This window comes from Corythoichthys intestinalis, chromosome 6 (assembly GCF_030265065.1).
Source record: "Corythoichthys intestinalis isolate RoL2023-P3 chromosome 6, ASM3026506v1, whole genome shotgun sequence".
NCBI classification, from domain to species: domain Eukaryota; kingdom Metazoa; phylum Chordata; class Actinopteri; order Syngnathiformes; family Syngnathidae; genus Corythoichthys; species Corythoichthys intestinalis.
Window position 1 is genome coordinate 18,764,343 of NC_080400.1, and position 22,356 is coordinate 18,786,698.

Genomic DNA, 22,356 nt, shown 5'->3' on the forward strand with positions numbered 1-22,356 from the left:
TACGTAGAGCTGACCAGGTGAGCTAGGCCCCTCCAGTACTGGCGGTCTTGTGCCAGCAGATTTGCATTCTTCAAGGTAACTCTGTGTTGTTGGAGGTCGTCCGCGATGGTGTCAAGCCGTCAAGTCCAGGGCTTTTCTCGTGGTCGTCTCCAGCCTGCAGCCTTTGGGTCAAACGTCAGGATGGCTCTTGTCGGGTGGTCAGAAGGAAGACGGAGAACATGGCCAAGCCAGCGGATGCAGCGCTGTGCAGCCAGGCAAGAGGCTCTGGGCTGTTTGTCCAGGCTCGCAGGGTTTCGTTGGAGATTGGCTGGGGCCACCTGATGTTCTCGATGGTTCTGAGAGCCCTGCTGTCAAAGCCGTCTATTCTTGCAGCCAGTGCCATCTTTAGGGGCCATGTTTCAGACCCATAGAGGAGAATAGACAGTATGGCTGTGTTGTAAATTCGGAGCTTTGTCTTCCGTGAGATGGCTTGGTGCCGCCAGAGTGGTTTCCAGAGAGACTGCAGGGCAGAGGCTGCCTTGGCTTTCCGGCGGAGAACGTCTGATTTAAGATCCCCGTTATGGGACACTGTGGACCCCAGATAAACAAAGTTCTTCAGAGCTTCTAAGCTGTCATTACCAAGCAGGATGGGGGGTGGATCAGGTCTCTCACCGACACTCATGAATTTGGTCTTGGTCCAGCTCACGTGGAGACCAAGTTTTTCTGCCTCTTCGCTGTACAGTGGGGCAAATAAGTATTTAGTCAACCACCAATTGTGCAAGTTTTCCTACTTGAAAAGATTAGAGAGGCCTGTAACCTGCACCAGGCTGGGAAGACTGAATCTGCAATAAGTGAAATGCTTGATGTAAAGAAATCAACTGTGGGAGCAATTATTAGAAAATGGAAGACATACAAGACCACTGATAATCTCCCTCGATCTGGGGCTGTGGCGTCAAAATGATATGAGTATGAAATGATAACAAGAACGGTGAGCAAAAATCCCAGAACCACACGAGTGGACCTAGTGAATGGCCTACAGAAAGCTGGGACCACAGTAACAAAGGCTACTATCAGTAACACAATACGCCGCCAGGGACTCAAATCCTGCACTGCCAGACATGTTTGGGGCTGTTTTTCTGCAAAGGGACCAGGACGACTGATCTGTGTAAACGAAAGAATGAATGGGGCCATGTATCAAGAGATTTTGAGTGAAAATCTCCTTCCATCAGGAAGCGCATTGAAGATGAGACGTGCCTGGGTCTTACAGCATGACAATGATCCCAAACACACAGCCAAGGCAACAAAGAAGTGGCTTCGTAAGAAGCATTTCAAGGTCCTGGTGTGGCCTAACCAGTCTCCAGATCTCAACCACATAGAAGTCCGTGTTGCCCAACGACAGCCCCAACGATTTTCGCTCCCCGTTCTTGTTATCATTTTGATGCCACGGGGTGAGGAGGGAGTTGAAAGTCCCTGTTGCCCAACGACAGCCCCAAAACATCACTGCTCTAGAGGAGAGCTGCATGGAGGAATGGGCCAAAATACCAGCAACAGTGTGTGAAAAGCTTGTGAAGAGTTACAGAAAACGTTTGGCTTCAGTTATTGCCAACAAAGGGTACATGACAAAGTAGTGAGATGAATTTTTGGTATTGACCAAATACTTATTTTCCACCATGATTTGCAAATACATTCTTTAAAAATCAAACAATGTGATTTTCTGGTTTTTTTCCCACATGCTGACTGTCATTGTTGAGGTTTACCCATGTTGACAATTACAGGCCTCTCTAATATTTTCAAGTGGGAGAGCTTGCACAAGTAGTGGTTGACTAAATACTTATTTGCCCCACTGTATATACTCAGGGCGTCCCCTAGCTCAGGGGTCCCCAACCTATTCCACTAAGGCACACTGTGGGTGCAGGATATCATTCTTACCAAACAAGATGACAACACTTTTTCCCCAATCTGGTGTTTTACAAGTGCAATCAGTTGATTGCAGTCAGGTGTGGCTTGTTTTAGCAGAAGCCTCATTGGTTCAACTGTCTCTGCTGGATCGGCTGGAACAAAAACCAGGACCCACAGTGTGCCTTGAGGACTGGGTTGAAAACCCCTGCCCTAGCTGATTGTAGGAGGTGCTGAGCAAAATGGTGTCGTCAGTGTACTCCAGGTTGGTTACACTCCGGGCTCTCGCTCACACACCCTGTACATCAGGTGGTCGATTATACAATTAAACAGGTCTGGAGCAGCTACGCAGCCTTGGCGGACTCCACTGGAGATGGGAAACTACTCAGAATTACAGCCGTTAAGGTGGACACAGCTCTGTGCGTTGCTGTAATGCAGCCTGAAGAGGGTGGTGATTTTCGGGGGTGCGCCAAGGGCTTGTAGGATACTCCACAGTGATGAGTGGTGGACTGTATTAAATGCGGCCTTGAGGTCTGGGAATCCAATGTAACGATGTTGGTCTTTCCAGAATTCATAGACTTTCTCAAGCAGCAGACGGACGGCAGAGATGTAATTTGATGTGGAGCGGTTTGGCATGAAGCCAGCCTGGTGGGGGCGGCAGCCACTTCTAATCGCTGGGAGAGCACGGGTCAGCACGATCTTTGTGAAGAGCTTTCCAGGAATGAAGAGCAGAGTGATGCCTCTGTGGTTCCCGCAGACGAGCCTGTGGCCTTTGCGCTTCCAGTAGGGCAGGATGACCCCTTTGGTCCAGTCGCTGGGGAGCTGCTCTGTTTCTCACACCTTGTTAAAGATGTGCGTCAGCCACTTGACAATGCCATCCCCGCCAAACTTCATCATCTTAGCGTTTATAGAGCAAATGTCAGGGGCTTTCCTGTTTTCCTCTGGACAGTAATATTTTTACATTCCTTACTCCCATCCTGTTTTAGCTCCTTCTCCCTAGCATTCTCTTCCTTTCTCGGATTTAGAAGTTAATATGAATAAGAGCTGAAACGAATACTCGAGCAACTCGAGTAAAACAACTGATCCGAGTAATTTTATTCACCTCGAGGAATCGTTTAATTTTGCCAGCTCTAAGCATCACGTTTTGCCCGGACTCCTTTTAATGCAGGACAACGCGCTGACGTCACGTGCGTAGGAGAAGACGCAATAAAGAAAAAAAAAAAAACCTTACTGCAGCCAAAAGCCGTTACAAACTGCGCCGATGTTGCTAAAAACTACTCCCGCATGTTGCTACGGTGGTAGCAGGTAGCATCTGATGCGTGTCATAGATATCACATGTACGTAGAACTAGATGCGAAATGACCAACCCGGCGGCGTTAATAAAACAGCCGCCATCTTAAAGCAGTACACTTCTCAGTGTTCATAAATAAGATTAACGTTACTGTCACTCGCTCACGTAACGTTATCCCTGCGGAGGGCTAGGTTTCTATTCATTATGACCACTGTCGATGTGTGGCTAGCTCTTACATACAGGCTTTATTTAATCTGGAAAACAGCGCTGTAGAGTGATTAGGGTGTAAAATAAAAACTTTACAATGCTAACTGTCAATTTTAGCTCAGTAGACATTGCTGGATAAAACACCAAGTAGCACTGGTGCCTAATGTACTCCAATACAGCACAGTATTTATTTTGAACACTGCAAAAAGTCAAAATCCTATCTGGACTTACAGTTTAGACTAACTTAAAACTTAACTACAACTTATAGCTTGACACAAGTGGAAATTCAACTGAAGCATGTGGGAAAAATACCTAACTTTTAAGTGATGTGTGTTATCAAGCGTAATGATGTTTTTAGGTAAGAAACAAATATATATTTTTATAAGCTCTAAAAGTTTTTTGCGTGAAAGCAGTGAATTAGTCTTTTTTTTTTGTCACATTTGAGATGCAATTGTTGGCTGTTTTCAACAATGTACATCGAAAATAAAGACATTGATTGACTGAAAATGGTTCAATATTAGATGAAATGTCTTGTTTTCTCATTTATATTTATATTTATAATTGCTCTTTACCTAAAAAAAAAATGTTTTATCTGATTACACGATAGAATTTTCAGTCGATTACGCGATTACTAAAATATTCGTTAGCTGCAGCCCTAATATGAACGATACAGTGGAACCTCTACATACAAAGTTAATTAGTTCCAGGACCTTATTTGTAAGTCAAAATGGTCGTATGTCGAGCAGGATTTTCCCATAAGAATACATTATAATTCCATTTATTCATTCCACAGCTCAAAAACTTACACTTAATCCTTAATAAATACTGCTGTTACTACTGCAAATATTTATTTTTATTTTGGTTTTATTTTTATTTATTTATTTTTTATTCTGTGATTAAATGCCATCTTTTGTCTTGGTTTTTACGTTGTGTTGATTTAAATGTGATTTTTATGATCTTCATGTGATGTAAAGCACTTTGAATTGCCTTGTGTTGAATTGTGCTATATAAATAAATTTGCCTTGCCATGCAAATAGCAAAACAAATAAATTATGAATAAAAATCATAATAATAATATTATTATAATAATAGTAATAATTAAAAATGTCCTGATCGATCGGCATCCCGATCAATCGGGTCCGATCACGTCATTTTCAAAGTATTGGAATCGGCAAAAAAATATCGGACATGCCTTTTTTTAATATATATATTTTTTTAATTTAAATCGTTTTCTAATTGTATTTAACGTTACAGACAAAATGTCTTACACTCATCCAGAGTAATTTTGGCTTAAAGTAGGGCTATCAAATTTATTGCGTTAACGGCAGTATTTTTTTTTTTTTTTTAATTAATCACATTAAGTAATTAACGCATGCGCTGCAGGACCCACTCACGCACTGTCGCGTTCAATCTATAAAGACGGCGTTTCACCTAAAGATAGCGCTAAAAGGCAGCGTATAATGAGTAGAGAGAAATTTGACAGCCTTTGAAGACATTTTTTATGTGGCTAAAGCCTTACAATATCTCTCTCAGCAATTAAATATAACGTGGGAGGCAATGTGGGGAAGAAAGGTAGTAAGTGATCATTTTCTTAAAGCCCTATATTCTTTCCCAACACAGAGAAGATATATGAATTGGTGCCCCTACGCACAGTCATGGTTGCACTTCCCATCACGCATTTGGGCAGAAGTTAAATGGCTGCAGTATCATTTACTGAAAGCTCACTAAATACACTAGATGGCAATATTTAGTCACAATTTACAAAGTCACATTTATCCTTTAAGAATTACAAGTCTTTCTATCTGTGGATCCCTCTCACAGAAAGAATGTTAATAATGTAAATGCCATCTTGAGGATTTATTGTCATAATAAACAAATACAGTACTTATGTACTGTATGTTGAATTTATATATTTCGACCGAGTTTTATTCATTTATTTCTTAAAGCATTGCCAAAAATTATATGATCGGGAAAAATTATCGGGAATGATTGGAATTGAATCGCGAGCAAAAAAAAAAAAAAAGCAATCGGATCGGGAAATATCGGGATAGGCAGATACTCAAACTAAAACGATCGGGATCGGATCGGGAGCAAAAAAACATGATCAGAACAACCCTAGTAATAATAATACCTGTAATAATGTAATAAATCGGGTTCTAATGTGGCGGACTTTTTTACTGGACCTGAACGCACCGTGGGGCTGATGTGACGGTAAGAGAGTGCGGCTCTATTTTACTTTTTGTTTTGATGCTGGCGTCAATAGTAGAACACTAGGCGTGTTGTGTTGCACAAGTTGATGGAATAAATTATTAGAAACCTGACGAAGCTGGCGATTTCTTTGGCAATGTTACCACAATAAGAATTGTCACCTTAACTTATAAAGACTGCCGAACGGAGGAGGACCACCGACCGAGATCGACATTCTACGGCCCTATTGTCGACCCAGTTCATGGATGCACACACCATGCTTTTTTGCTATCATTTCCATTTCCATTTCATTGGTAAGCTTTTCTTTTCTTTGCCCACCTGCACTAACCTTTTTGGATACAGTGTTGATTTCTCTCACAAGAAAATCAGCCGTGCGTCTGTCTTCCGGCAAAACAAAGAAACTGCGGCGCTGTCAAAAAAAGTCGTATTTCGAGCATGTCGTTGGATGTAGAAATAAATGGCGAGTCAAATTTTACGTTGGATGTCGAAAAGATCGCGTGTCGAAGCAATCGTATGTCGAGGTACCACTGTACCATGAAATTGATGGGCTTATTACGATAAGAAACCTTTATATATTTTTATTGTTAAACTTACCAAAACTCACCGTCTTCCCGTCGGATTCGTTCAAGTCTCTTTTGCTCCTCAGCACTCACTGTGTTCCACTCGGGCCTGCCCACAGTTTATGCAATTAAAAAAAAAAAAAAGTTAAATTATTGCAGATTTATAAAGCTAAAACTTGAACACTAAAATTCGGAAATGTTTTTTTTGCTGGTCAGTTGTCAGTAATAAGCAGCAGTATAATTGTGTGACCTGACATCAACAGGAAGTGACCCTGAAATGTCCCCAGATCAACAGGAAGTGACCCCAAAATGCTCCCAAACCAACAGGAAGTGACCTGATATACCAACCGTCGCAGCAAAGTTTCACTCGCAATTTCTCCAGAATCTGCATTTTCTAGTTACGGTATTTTGTTGTTATTGTTATTTAACCAAGTGAAATGATGCAAACCCTTGCAAGTCGCTCCAAGGGCCCAGCCACTCTGTGTTGCCCCATGGATTGAGGATGCGCACCAGGTCCACAGGCCCATATTTTGTCTCCACCTGGGCGGAACAGACATGAGTTTTAAAGAGAAAGACAACACCTTTATAATGTGTATCTTAGCGGAGAGAATCTAATTTCAAATAGTGTACTGTACTTTTAGCCCGCCCCAAAAATGTGCTAACTTGTAAAAATGTCACTTTAACTCGACAAGACTGTAACTGTTAATTACTGTTCTTTCACTGGTACGTCACTTGGTAAGTCTGTAACTGTGAATTACTGTTGTTTCCGGTATGTGGATACTTAACACCAAAGCCATTGTTTGAAGCAGGGGTGTTATATGTAACGCCCATGGGGTTGTTCTGCCTGACAGGCACGTTGTAGCTCATTTACTCCGTACATACAAAATCACAAGCTTTGGTCAGCAAGTAGATTTGTGATTTGTGTGATCGAGTGCGCACACTACTGCACTTGGCTCACTTTCGTGTCCGCAGTTTATAATACTTCGTTATTGCATACGTCTAGCACTGTCAATGGCAGCCAATGAGTTAACAAGAAAGTGACCCAAAAAGGCCCCAAAACCAACAGCAGGTGGCACCAAATCAACAGGAAGTAACCTGGAAACGCTCCAAAATCAATAGGAGGCAGCCCGTAAATGCCAGAAAAATCAATAGGAAATAGTCCAAAATTTACAGGAAGTCAGTATCTTATGAGTTTGACACCCCTGGTTTAAAGGGCCAGTGATGAGTGACTCTATGTATTCTGCCTAGCAACAAGCGGCCGACAGTAAAGTTTTATCTCACAAAAAAATAAATGAATAAATACAGTGGGGTAAATAAGTATTTAGTCAACCACTTATTGTGCAAGTTCTCCCACTTGAAAATATTAGAGAGGCCTGTAATTGTCAACATGGGTAAACCTCAACCATGAGAGACAGAATGTGGAGGAAAAAAAACCCCTGAAAATCACATTGTTTGATTTTTAAAGAATTTATTTGCAAATCATGGTGGAAAATAAGTATTTGGTCTATACCAAAAGTTCATCTCATTACTTTGTTATGTACCCTTTGTTGGCAATAACGGGCGCCAAACGTTTTCTGTAACTCTTCACAAGCTTTTCACACACTGTTGCTGGTATTTTGGCCCATTCCTCCATGCAGATCTCCTCTAGAGCAGTGATGTTTTGGGGCTGTCGTTGGGCAACACGGACTTTCAACTCCCTCCTCACCCCGTGGCGTCAAAATGATAACAAGAACGGTGAGCAAAAATCCCAGAATCACACGAGAGGACCTAGTGAATGACCAACAGAGAGCTGGGACCACAGTAACAAAGGCTACTATCAGTAACACAATGCGCCGCAAGAGACTCAAATCCGGCACAGCCAGAAGTGTCCCCCTGCTGAGGAAAGTACACGTCCAGGCCCATCCGCGTTTCACTAAAGAGCATTTGGATGATCCAGAAGAGGACTGGGAGAATGTGTTATGGTCAGATGAAACCAAAATAGTATTTTTTGGTAGGAACACAGGTTCTCGTGTTTGGAGGAGAAAGAATACTGAATTGCATCCGAAGAACACCATACCCACTGCAAAGCATGTGGGTGAAAACATCATGCTTTGGGGCTGTTTTTCTGCAAAGGGACCAGGACGACTGATCTGTGTAAAGGAAAGAATGAATGGGGCCATGTATCGAGAGATTTTTAGTGGAAATCAGCCCCAATACATCACTGCTCTAGAGGAGATCTGCATGGAGGAATGGGCCAAAATACCAGCAACAGTGTGTGAAAAGCTTGTGAACAGTTACAGAAAACGTTTGGCCTCCGTTGTTGCCAAGAAAGGGTACATAACAAAGTATTAAGATGAACTTTTGGTATTGACCAAATACTTATTTTCCACCATGATTTGCGAATAATTTTTTAAATAAATCAAACAATGTCATTTTCTGTTTTTTTTGTCTTCTCCATATTCTGTCTCTACTGGTTGAGTTTTACCTATGTTGACAATTACAGGCCTCTCTAATATTTTTAAGTGAGAGAACTTGCACAATTAGTGGTTGACTAAATACTTATTTACCCCACTGTAAATAAAAACAGCCAAGTGGCTATGCCTGGAATTGACCATGTTGATCCACTGGGCGCTAATGAGTTACTAATGGCTCAGTATGGACTAGAGGTGTGACAATATATCAAAATGGTGATATATTGCAATAATTTGTATCCCAAAAAGTTGTCGATATGGTCCTGCCAAGAACCGATTTATCGTTTTGATAAAGGATACTGTTTTAATTATTAAAAAAAAAAAAAAAAAAGGAACCAACAGGTTTCTACCAAAATCTTCTGTGTTAGGCCATTGGCTGCCATTGATGGCACTAGATGTCCAATCTTATTTTTATCTTATCTACAATTTTCGATTATTATACAGTATATAGGGGCCAGGGTTCATTGGCCCCCTCCCAGTCAAAAAGGATTGAACATCTAGCGCCAGGGGCCAGGGTTCATTGGCCCCCCTCCCAGTCAAAAAGGTTTGGACATCTAGCGTCATCAATGGCACAGAAACCAGAGCATTCACATTCAGTTTTCAAGGTCTTGTAGGCATTGACAGGACACTTCCTGTTCATTTGAGGGCACTACACCCAAAATCAACAGGCAGTGACCTGTAAATCCCCCTAAATCAACAGGAAATTGCCTGAAATGCCCCAAAATGAACTCATTGGCTACAATTGACAACCATAGACATCAAATCCATTTGAAATGGGAGGGACCTTCCTCACTTCTAATGGGTAGGATGTCTACTAGTGAAAAAGTAATTTCAACTCACAGCAGAAGGATGAAAACAGCTGTTTCTTTTCTGTTTAATAATACTGCAAGTTTTTGTGACCCATGTATCGATAATTGTTGTGTCGCGATATCCTTAGATAATTATTACCATGAGCCTTGTATGGCAAATCGTCTTGTATCATGAGTTTCCCCACCCCTGTTATGAACCTAGGTAGTTATATGTTGCATCGACAAATATTAGTGATATTATCAAACCAGACAAAGTAATATAATGCTTCGTTCACATTTTTTCTCCTGTTTTATGCAGAGGTGATGAAAGACTTTTAGGCTTTACAGATATATTGAGATAATTACTCTAAACAAACGAGAAATGGCATGCAACATTTACCTTTTCCACGGCAGTTAGTGAGTAAGCATGTCTGAACATGATTCCCAGCTCATTCCTGAATTCCAGAGGACCCTACAGGTGAAGCATATGCATTCAAAACCAAAAAAGTCATGAGTCACGTCTGACAAAACAAGTGTTTTAGGGTGGAGTTCTGAAGATAAAACCACGGGATTAAAATTGGGATGTGACTCGACGGGTCTCACTTGTGTGTTGGCGCAGTTGATGAGCGCTCCCTTGGCCAGCAGCTCAGCCAGGAAGGCCGGAAGCTCCCTGGGAAGCACTGCCACACTCAGAACCTCAGCCACGCCGCCTGTCATATCAACCATGGCCTCATGTGGGAAGCCCATGTCCAAGGCGCGGTAGCCTCCTTTTAGCCTAGATTACAAATATAACAGTTACTATAAACATCAGAAGAGGTGGGTATATTAACCAAAAATTTCAGTCAAGTAAGAGTGGCGTTACTTCAAAATAATGCTCAAGTAAAAGTAGTCATCCAAAACCTTTAATTGTGGAGATATTTATTCCCATATATTGGTTCATTTTACATGATATATTCATTTCTATGCTGTTAGTCTTTTGAGTTTATTTGGATGAGGTTGCCACTCTCAGCTTCCTATCTGAAGCAAGGTCAAAGCAGAGAATATAACACAGCTGCCAGTAAAATTCCACTTTCCTGTGAGCCACTCCATGGGTTAACATGGGGGTATGCCTATTAACATTTGGAATAAGGAAAAGTCTACTAGTTGAAAATTTGGGACAGAATCTTCTCAAAGGCATCTATGGCACTCTAAGGAATTCAGTCCAGGCCGGCCAGCTTTTTTTCTTCTCTCAATAAATGTAGATTAGGTGCTATTGCTTTCTTTTCGTTTCTTATTGTGTGTCGTAATCTCCTGTTTATTATGAGAATTAAAGAACCTGTGAAAAGAAAATCTACATTTTTCCTCTTCATACTCAACTACACGTAAAAAAAAGTATTTAGTGAAAAGAATACTCAAGTAGTGAGTAACATTGTGAGTAACTGCTTACAATAGCTAATGTTTCTAAAACAATGGTATCTTTTTTGTCAGCACGTCATCCAAATGAACTGTCATATCATAATGTACTATAACTTATTACATGACCATATTAGGCCAAAAGAAATATTTTTTAAAAAAATCATCAAATTCCAATTACAAAAAATCTACAGAAATGAAACGTCACCGTCTAAAGCGCATGAGTGTCCTCTAATAGAGAAAATATAATTCCTACCATGATATGAAAACGATCATATCTCCAGTTTTCCGTGGTTTATCGGTGCCAAAAAAAAAAACTAGGGTAGAGAGGTTGAAATCTGCGCTTAGAAGTAATGTTAACGGCAGTACTCTATGTCAAATACTTTTTAAACTTTTTTTACTGCACTCTTAATGTGATCAAACATGGCGTTGTGATCATTGGAGGTTCGACAGCAAGCTTGTGTGTGGTCATGTGACTGTATTGTTACATTTGATTGGTATCGTGGAGTCATGTGATTATTATTGTGAGTCGCAACGTCTCATTGGTGAAACTGGTAGAGCCACTGTGCTGGCAAAAATAAAGTTAAATCTAAGATGTAGAATAGAGAGGAAAAATGTAACAACTCTAGTGTAGCCCAAGGTAGCGGAGTAAGATTAGCGTTTGTTCTTCACAAATCTACTCAAGTAAACAGTATGGCATGGTAAAACTACACCTAAGTAGTACATTTTTCTCAAAAAGTTACTCCGCTACCACTATGTTAAGACATTTGCTGACATAGAAAATTCCAATTGTCAATAACATTTTAACAAAACTGAATGGACAGATGGATGACACTAAATTGCAAAATATTTGTTAATAAACAGTCAAGTGTCCTCACTTGGCATAGGCCTTTTCTAGCAAGGAGCTCCAGAACTCTCGTTTTTCTGGCGAGCTGAGGTAGATCAACTCGTTGTTGTACGTCGGCAGCAAGTCATCGATTCGGACTTCCTCCCACTGACCATATTGCCAGAACTACAGAAGATGAAAAAGAACACACCTCACGGATTTAGCAGTAAATCAGTCTGCCTGAGGAAGCAAGTAGCAACATATGTTTAATGCCAAGGAGTAATTATATAATATATTAGGTGTATTTTCTTCATATGCAAGCATACATAAGAAAGACCAGACAAAACAAATGACAAAATAACAATACCATACAACAACAAAAACAACAAGGTGGTAATAAAAGACAGGTACATCATGAAAAAGAGTGTAATACTATTAAAACTACAAAAGTGAGAAAATACTATTTTTATAAAAATGTCCTCATTAGAATATAAGAAAACTTGTTTTGACTGTAGTTAAGTAATTGTTTCCATGTTCATTTAAAGCAGGGGTGTCCAAACTTTTTGCAAAGGGTGCCAGATTTGGTGTGGTAAAAATGTGGGGGGCCGACCTTGGCCAATGTCCTTTACGTATAACAATATATTTAAGCAAAATTAAGCAAGCCATTCAGTATGTCACATTTGGTTAATTATTTTTTTCTCTTTCGACTCTCGTGTTCTTGCGAAATACTGCTGCTGTGACATTAAACTAGCTTCAAGTTGCTTCAATTTCTCACTGCGTATCTTCCCTGTAATCTTGTCGTACATGTCAGCGTGTCTTGTTTGGTAATATCGCCTCACATGGAAATCTTTAAAAACAGCGACATCTCTTTGCAAATGAGGCAGACAGTTTTTGCGTATTTTAGTGAAGAAATAGTCTAATTTCCACCTATCCTTGAAGCGTCGGCCGTCACAGTCAACTTTCTTTTTTTGTTGATTGTCACCATTTTAGAAAATGGAAGTAATGGGTCACACGGAATAATATTGCTTAGCCCTTAAATACATCGAACATGAAGCATTTATCAGAGAATCCCTAAATTTGAAAAATAAGGTCCTAATTAAACCTTTTTTTCAAATTTGTAAAAAAAGTCTAAATGAATATGTGTAATAAGCGCTCTATATCTATAACCCATGCTAAATCATGAGGGTTTTTTTTCTCATGGAACATGCAGATGCATGCATTGACTTGCATCCATCACGTTTTTTCTCAAAAAGAAATGTCAAAATTCTAAATTAGTATCAAAATCATGAAGTTTTAGTTGTATCAAATGTGATATATTTGGCAATAAAGGGTTAAAGTGCTGCTGCCTTTTAGTGGGTAAATGAGGGGACGCATTTTGTGTGTAAGCTACTTCATATGCTGGTTGCAGTACTGCTGACCAATTCTTTAAGTCTGTGTTCGGGCCAGACGTTATTGATTTTATGACAGAAGCTAGGGGCCGGATGAAATTTGACCACGGGCCGCATTTGGCCCCCGGGCCGGACTTTGGACATGTCTGATTTAAAGACATCCTTTTTGGAGTGCAAAATACGGATTAGAAGGTCCAGTGGTTTATATTCCATTATTAGCCTGTGCCATCCTGATGGTATCCATGATCCAGTGTATAAGGATATCTTTCTATACACTAAAAGTCAGAAAATTATACAGTCTTTTTTTATGTTCATCATTGACACGATCATTTGAGAGACCCAGAAAAAGTGAAACCGGATTGAAATCAAGCTGCTTTATCAGAATTTCTGTATTTCAAACAGAACAACACTCCAATATTTCTGTATTTTAACACAGAACTATTAGAAGAAAATAAGATCCCCGATTTCTGTATAATACGTGTATTTTAATAAGATTTTTTTTTTTTAAGAAGTAAATTCGGCTACAGTATAGTGCAGGGGTGCTCATTACGCCGATTGTGATTTACCAGTTGATCACTAAGGTGGTTAGATTGCAGGATCAAAAAATATTATTTTTTCTGGAGGAGACAAAAAATGTACAGGTAATTATGATGTGTGTGCAATTTATGTGGTTCTGCAGCATACATTAACATAGGTTCAATAATAATTATAAATATAGTTTCTAACCCCTCGAAGTTATATCACCTCTTGCTGTCAAGGTTGGTCATGGGAGGATAGTTTTTTTTTTTTAAAATGAAAAACTTGGAATCACATCACAATATATATATATATTTTTCAAACGTTTTTACTTGCTTTACCCACAGACTCCCCCCCCCCAAAAAAATGGGTGAGGGCAATGCCAGGGCCCCGGGGCGGCCCCCATGCAGCATTTCCACATCTCTGCAGGACTATCACACGTCTGAGTGGGTTCACGCATGACTAGGTGCGATTACACACACTCAGGTAAATGAGATTGTCAGTGCCAGGATTAGCAATCAGGTAGCATAGAATTGGAAGTCAAGAGATCCACACTTACAGGTGATTTACATAATACTGGGTTCCCCACCTCACATTGCCGGAATTGTGTATGCTCCACACCATCTAATCACGTTTCCTTTCGACTTACCTTCCCTCTTTCTCCTCAGTTATCAAGCCCCCCACATGGTGTCCACGGGTAAATATAATTAGATAACGATAGCACCACTATGTTCATAGGTAGCATATATGTGTTTAATGTATTTTGTTGTTGTTTGTTGTTCTGCTTTTCTGTCTGCTTCCTTCTTTCTGTCCCCCATAGACCCGTCCTGTCTGCTGCTTTCTCGTAATACGGTAAATTACATTTGCTGCCACCAGGTTGTGGAATAACGTACCCCCTGAAATTGGCACCATTACGAATCGAGGCCTTTTTAAATCTTGGTTAAAGACACACTTTTTTAGACACGCATTTTCCCCAGACTAGGGTATCCTGGTTTTATTGCTTAAGGGTTTTAATGTTTTGGGATTTTTACCTGTTTAATTGTTTTAGTCGCTGTTTTGACTTTTATCGCAATGCGTTCTTTTTGTTTTCGTTTTTTTTTCCTTCTTCTTAATGTCATAGTATAGTACTTTCCTGCCTTTTGTTTATCATGAACCATGTTTGTCTTTGTTGTAAAGCACATTGAGGACCTTTCGGGTTTTTGTAAAGGGCTATAGAAATAAATTTGATTGAGTGATTGAAAAATAAAACATAATGAACAACGACAACGGGAGTATGTTTAACTCCCATGTGATACATTAAAACTTTTTTTATTTTTAACCTGTCCTGTTCAGCTGTTTGACGCGGAGAATGGAAGTCTAAGTGCCCGGATGGTCTGAACAGTTTTAATGTTTCACATTGAGAGTCTGACATACTCCCATTGTGATCATTCAACATACCTCGTTTACTATGACAAAGCAGCGAACAGGAAGGAGTTATGGGGGAACAGAAGAAAAGAAACACGAGAGAAGAAAGAAAAGAAACACAAACTACAACAAGAAATACAATGAACGTTTACACCACAGGTGTCAAACCGATTCCAGAAAGGGCCAAGTGGGTGCTGGATTTTGTTCCAACCGATACCGTGCAGAGAGTTTAACCAATGAACTTCCTACTGAAACAAGCAGCACCTGACAAAGTTTAACTGATTACACATGTAAAAGATCTGATTGGTGAAAAGGTGTCCTCTTCATTGGTTGGAAAGCAAACCTACACCCACTTGGCCCTTTCTGAAATCGGTTTGACACCTGTGGTCTACACTAACTACTAATATGTTGGTGCTATCGTCAGCTAGATGTACAGTATTTCCAGTTGACACCATGTGGGGGCCTGTTGACCAGGGAGAGAGGGGGACGAGGGTGGGGGAGTCTATAAGCTTAGTAATTGAAAGGGGTAGAGTGTACACAAATCAGCTCTGTGATCTAGAACCCAGTAATCGTGTGAATCCCTTGTGAGTGTAAGCCCGTTGGCGACCGACCCTACGCCGTCCATCACCAATCCCGGCACCGCGACCCCCCACCCGAGCGCGGGCTATCACATCCAGCCCCACCAGGCATGCGACAGCCATGCAGACGAGAGGAGACGCCACGTGGGCGCCAACCCAGGGCCACGGCCCCCACCCAGCCAACCCGGGGAGGGAGGGCGGGCGGGGGTGTGACTAGCGCAGCCCATCCCTCCTCCTGCAGCCCAGCAAAGTAGCCATCGCCCCCCCCCCCGGGATCCAGGGTGGTCCCCCGGGCCACCAGCGCACCCATCAACCGGCCTTCAGGGATGGCAAGAGGGGACGCACCACCAACCCCACGCCCACATCCACCCCCATCCGCCCACCCGGCCCACGAGCCACAGCTGCAGCCCCCCAACCGACACAGCACGTCACGGGACCCGCAGCGGCCCACCAAGCCCAGGGCAGGTCAGGGTCCCCCGCCGGAGCAGGCAACACCCAGCCGATACACCGGCGTGATACATTAAAAGTGTTCAGATCATAAAGACACTCAGATTTCATATTCTCTGTGTCTAGGCAGCTGAACAGGACAGCTAAAAAAATAAAATCAAATGAAAAAAACCCCAACATTTTTAATATTTTTAAAATTTCAAGTCTTTTTTAAATGAAATAAATAAAAACTGTTCCTCTGATATCCTTCTTTCACTTTTAATACAGTTATTGCTTTAGTCTCGGTGAAAGATACTATTAAACCCACTTTCATAAATCGTTTTCTGTAATTCTTTTGTTGCTCTTTGTTTTGTGGTCTTAATATTACCATGCACTTTTTGCAGTGTAAACTCGAAACAGGTTTTGAGATGGTTTTCATCTCTCCCTCAGGCAACAGAATGTGTTACAGTGAAAAATTAGAAGCTTCATGTGATGGTTGGCTAATCAAATAAATCAAAAGTGAACAGCAATGATAACACGGATGTAATTACCCTGAAGATGAAGCACCCGTTGTATCCGCTTTGGAAAGTTTGTCCAGGAGGAACGACCTTGCGGAGCAAGGGCTGGTGCACAGCCAGAGATGCGATTGCGGAAAGCAGCCAGCAGTCACCTGATGAAGCAGGAAGTTGAAAAGATATAGCAGGATGTTTCAACCAGCCCATGTGTGGTTAAAAATCACTAGTGACTTGGCCCAGCAGACATGTTTACAAATTCAGCTCCTGAAGCCAGCTACTGTTAGAAACACGAATCTTGGAATGTGTAATAATAAAAGGCAGGGCCGTGCAGAGACTGATGGAGGGGCAGGTGCTGATAGATCAAAAGGGGCACATGACCAAGAATTTAACACATCTCACAACAACATAGCATACAGTTACTCAGCTTTACAGTATAATTGGGTGTGACAGACCCTAATTCGGAGGGGGGAATAGTAAATAGAAAAAAATATATTTTCTGTGGGCTGTGACTCAGTCTCACCCTGTCCTTGACTCCCTCTGTCATCAACACTTTCTGGCTGTGACTCAGTCTTTGCCTCTTTTGTTCCTTCAACCTCTGTATTAAAACTTCCTTTATCAACTTGTTCATCTGAGAACAACCGGCAACAAACATCAGATGTTCACTGAGCCACCATCAGCATAGTTTTTTCAAAACTATTATTTCATTATTAGCCATACTGTATTTGACAACTCTAGCAGCTAATAATTATTAAAGTAAAGACGTAAAATGTTACATTACATTACAGTTTTAAAGTAGAAAACTAAATATGAGGAAATTACAAAATCTTATTACCATATTGGCCCAAATATAAGACGGCCCTGATTATAAGACGACACCCTCTTTTTCAAGACTCAAGTTTGAAAAAAACTTGAAAAAAGACTTTTTGAACACCAAATTAATTTTTATTAGGACTGTCAAAATTATCGCATTAACGGGCAGTAATTAAATTTTTTTAATTAATCACGTTAAAATATTTGACGCAATTAACGCACATGCCCCGCTCAAACAGATTAAAATGACAGAACAGTGTCATGTCCACTTGTTACTTGTGTTTTTTGTCTCCCTCTGCTGGCGTTTTGGTGCGACTGATTTTATGGGTTTAAGCACCATAATGTAATGTAATTATTGACATCAACAATGTCGAGCTACTAGGTTATTTTTTGATTGAAAATTTTACAAATTTTATTAAAACGAAAACATTAAGAGGGCTTTTAATATAAAATTTCTACAACTTGTACTAACATTTATCTTTTGAGAACTACAAGTCTTTCTATCCATGGATCGCTTTAACAGAATGTGAATGTTAATGCCATCTTGTTGATTTATTGTTATAAAAAACAAATACTTATGTACAGTATGTTGAATGTATATATCCGTCTTGTGTCTTATATTTCCAATCCAACAATAATTTACAGAAAAATATGGCATATTTTAGAGATGGTTTGAATTGAGAGAACCTGTGTTTCTACCAAAAAGTTCTATTTTGGTTTCATCTGACCATAACACATTCTCCCAGTCCTCTTCTGGATCATCCAAATGCTCTTTAGCAAACCGCAGACGGGCCTGAATGTGTACTGGCTTCAGCAGGGGGACACGTCTGGCAGTGCAGGATTTGAGTCCCTGGCGGCGCATTGTGATACTGATCTTAGCCTTTTTTACTGTGGTCCCTGCTCTCTGTAGGTCATTTACTAGGTCGCCCCGTGTGGTTCTGGGATTTTTGCTTACCGTTCTTGTTATCATTTTGACACCACAGGGTGAGATCTTGCATGGAGCCCCAAATTGAGGGAGATTATCAGTGGTCTTGTATGTCTTCCATTTTCTAATAATTGCTCCCACAGTTGATTTCTTTACACCAAGCGTTTTACCTAATGCAGATTCAGCCTTCCCAGCCTGGTGCAGGTCTACAATTTTGTCTCTGGTGTTCTTCGAAAGCTCTTTGGTCTTGGCCATAGTGGAGTTTGAAGTGTGACTGACTGAGGTAGTGGCCAGGTATCTTTTATACCGATAATGAGTTAAAACAGGTGCTATTAATATAGGTAACGAGTGGAGCCTCGTTAGAAGAAGTTAGACCTCTTTGACAGCCAGAAATCTTGCTTGTTTGTAGGTGACCAACTACTTATTTTCCACTCTAATTTGATTGATGAGATGGATTCGGACCACAAATAGGATGTTTTGCTCACGTAGTAAACCTAGCTGCTAAGAGAGCTGTAGCAATCAACAGTGTGTCCCGCCTCACTTTACAAACAGCAATGATTGTTCTCAGCACTTTTATACAAAATTTCTCCAGGTCTTTAAGAAGTAAGAACATAAATAATATGCACTAAAATGTCTGTTTATTTATTATTTATTATTATTATTTTTTCTTCAGAGCATTAAATGTATTGAATCGAATCGGAAATCGTGTCCCCAGTATTGAAAATCGTACCGAACCGTGACTTAACTGTATCGTTGCATCCCTATGGAACACCATAGCAGAAGCTATGAGGCGAAAAGTTTTCATTTGCCTAAATGCTTAATAACTTAAGTGCAATTTTATTTTTTTTTCTCGAAATTTTTTTTTGATTTATTCTGTGTTTCTGTGCGGTATTAATATTGTTGTCTTTTACTTAAGAGGCATAGTCTATTGTTTTTACTTGTGATTTCTTAAAAAGTATTTTTGAATTTAAGAGTAAACATTAATCGCGTTTAAATGGGTGTACTTGATCTATTAATATATACTGTATTCTCACTGTGTTATTGTAAATGTTTTTTTTTTTTTAATTGGGGGGGTGCAATTATATCGCATATCGCAATAATTTATGAGATATATTATCGCACACCAAAATTTGTTATCGCGACAGGCCTACCCCTGACCTAGCTCCTGGAGGTTTGTAAAATTCAGCCTCAAGAGCATTTTATGCTGAGCAACACAAAGTTTGATGGGTTTGTGTATAATGAGTAGACCCACAAAAAAAGTTTGAAAAAGCCATGCACGAATATACATGGGGAATTGGCCTAAAGTAACTATTTCAGGGTTTTTTAGCCCTGTCCTTCAAAGACAGGTTGAGAAACAAAAGACGTCTGTTTAGAACCAAATTTAAACTACGCATACAAGACTAATTGGTGACTGTATGGCAAGGATATTGTTGACTTGTCCACTCACTGAGCTTTCCTTGGCGTACATCCAGGCGTGATGCTCCATCAACAGTGAACCCAGGTGACGAGCACAGCTCCTAGCAAAGAGGAAAATGTAGAGAGAAACTTTCAAAAAGTGTATGCTGCTATGAAGCCTATAACCAGGTCCCACCTCTTCAAGGTTTGTGTTGTGTTGTGTTCTTGCTATACTAGTCTTTCTGGTAGTAAAGGTGGATACTATATCGTAAAAATTACTGAAAGTTAATTCAATGTTTGTCACTGAAGGGGATGGACGTCTAATCCATTTGGAGTGGGAGAGCTGCCAGCTGTCAATGGCACTGAAACATGATCATTCACAGCCAGCCCTTCCAGTTTAATTGGATTGTCTGATCTTGTTCTTCTTTATCCCTGGAAAAGAAAATTATTTAATTGCAGGTAGACTACAAAAACTAACATTGTTTTACTCATTAAACGAAATATATCAACAAAAATCCATATTCTGAGGAAAAAGTTCTGACACCCTACCACCTAATAGCTAGTGTTACCCCCTTTGGCTGGAATGAATTCAGTGAGACGCTTTTTGTAGCATTCTACCAGTCTTTGACATCAGTCTGAAGAAAGTTTGCCCCACAGCTCAACCCAGAATATTTTCAGCTGTGAGATTTTTTAGGGGTTTCTTGCATGTACAGTCAGTTTCAAGTCACCCCACAGCATCTCAATGGGATTAAGATCTAGGCTTTGACTCGGCCATTCCAAGACTCTCCATTTCTACCTTTTCAGCCAGTCCTTGGTGGATTTACGGGCATGTTTTGGGTCATTATCATTTTGCAGGGTCCAGTTTCGCTTCAGCTTTAATTTTTTCACAGATTATCTTACATGTTCCTCAAGCACCCTCTGATACACGACAGAATTTATGGTGGATTTATGATGGTGAGCTGGCCAGGTCTTGCTGAAGCAAAACATCCCCAAACCATGACACTTCTACCTCCATGCTTCACAGTTGGTATTAGGTTCTGTTTCTGGTATACTGTATTGGGTTTACGCCAAACATGTCCTCTTTTCTGATGTCCAAATAATTCAATTATAGATTAATCTGTCCAAAGACCATTATTCCAGAAGTCCTGGTCTTTGTCTACATTCACTCTGGCAAACTTCAGTCTGGCCTTCATGTTCTTCTTGGAGACCAAAGGTTTCCTCCCTGCACACCTCCCATGAAACTTTCTGATTGTAGAGGCATGCACTTTTACATCAATAGTAGCAAGAGCCTGCTGTAGGTCCCGTGATGACATTTTAGGGTTTTTGGAGACTTCTTTTAGCATCTTGTTTTCTCCTCTCGGGTCGAACTTGCTTCGACGGCCAGACCTGGGCATGTTGGCAGTCGTTTAAAATGTCCTCCACTTGTTGACTTTTTTCCGGACAGTGGAATGGCTGATTTTATATTCTTTTAAAATCCATTGCCAGACTCATAAGCATCCACAATCTTCTTCTTGAAGGCCTCAGACAGCTCCCATGATCTCACCATGGTGTTTTCACTCACTTCACTTCACTTTCAGTCACTGTTGAGAGTATTCTGCGTTGAGAAGTGGGGCAAACCTTTTTCAGATCGATGTCAAAGACTGGTAGATGGCTACAAAAAGCGTCTCACTTAAGTTATTTCAGCCAAAGGGGGTAACCCTAGCTACTAGGTGGTAGGGTGTTCTAACTTTTTCCTCAGTTAGAATATGCATTTTTGTTAATATATTTGGTTTAATGTGTAAAACAAACTCATTAGTTTTTGTTGTTTAACTGCAATTAAATCACTTACTTTTCAGAAGTAAAGAAAAACAAGATCAGACATTGATATGGGAACATTTCTTAATAAAGAACTGAATATTTAATGGGGTGTCCTATTTTTTTCACACGGCTGTATGTCATTTGCATCTTCAGAAATCACATTACGAATATTGAAATTTTTTGAGGGATCTATCAAGGTAAACGCATAAAATTTTTGTAAAGTATCACTTGGGAATTTGTATTCAATTAACAATTATTACAGTTTGAATAATAAAAACTTCCAATGATTTGAATACTTAGATGTATCAGATGCGCTGGAATAGAAGGTTGAGCATTCGCAGCAAGGCCTCTCGGTTTAAATGAATTGGGCGTCTACCGCCATCAATGGCATGCAAAGATTTGAATACTATGAAAAAAACAACAACTTCAGTGTTACTTGTGGGGCCGTAACCAAAGTGTATTTCTGTTTTTATTTCTTTTCATTTCATTAATTAAGCTTTCCTTAAAGAGCATACGACACCAGAAAAAAAGTCTTAAATGGCATTATTATGTGAATTAGAATCATATTTTGAGACGATTCGACCATATACAACAATTTAGCAAAGCGCAGATGACGAGAAATTAGTCTTTTAATCTGCCGGTTAGCCACGCCTACAATTATAGGGCTTTAGTGTCCCCAACAGGTGGATGACGTCAGCGGTAGACTAGGCTCATCGGTTTTACTATTCAGCCCATTGAGGGGGAATTGTTCAGAACGAGGAAAACGAGACGAAGAGAGCTGCAAAATGTCATTGTTTCAGTCTCTCTACTCCCAATATTTTTACAGGATATTCTTTTTATCCAAGTATTTTCCCCAATAGCTATATAAATGGCTTGAGAAGGACCAGTCAGCCCGTCGAGGGGGAACTATTCACAATGAGGAAAACGCGACGAAGAGAGCGGCAAAATGTCATTGTTTCTGTCTCTTTACTTCAATATTTTTACAGGATATTCTTTTTATCCAAG

General features: G+C 40.3%; 1 protein-coding gene across 2 annotated transcripts in view; it reads right to left on the reverse strand.

The window, feature by feature from the left end:
- Positions 1-22,356, reverse strand: part of zgc:85932 (uncharacterized protein LOC405875 homolog) — a 70,867-nt gene that overhangs the window by 44,993 nt on the left and 3,518 nt on the right. Inside the window, exons 2-8 of one of the 2 annotated variants that reach the window (XM_057839717.1) lie at positions 19,607-19,676; positions 16,461-16,579; positions 11,650-11,783; positions 9,983-10,154; positions 9,780-9,851; positions 6,590-6,681; positions 6,176-6,250 (exon numbers count right to left, since the gene is read on the reverse strand). In XM_057839717.1, coding sequence (XP_057695700.1) covers positions 6,176-6,250; positions 6,590-6,681; positions 9,780-9,851; positions 9,983-10,154; positions 11,650-11,783; positions 16,461-16,579; positions 19,607-19,676 — 734 coding nt within the window. Of the gene's footprint in view, positions 1-6,175; positions 6,251-6,589; positions 6,682-9,779; positions 9,852-9,982; positions 10,155-11,649; positions 11,784-16,460; positions 16,580-18,329; positions 18,438-19,606; positions 19,677-22,356 lie in introns of those variants that run through there. The other variant, XM_057839718.1, reaches the window with a different exon arrangement.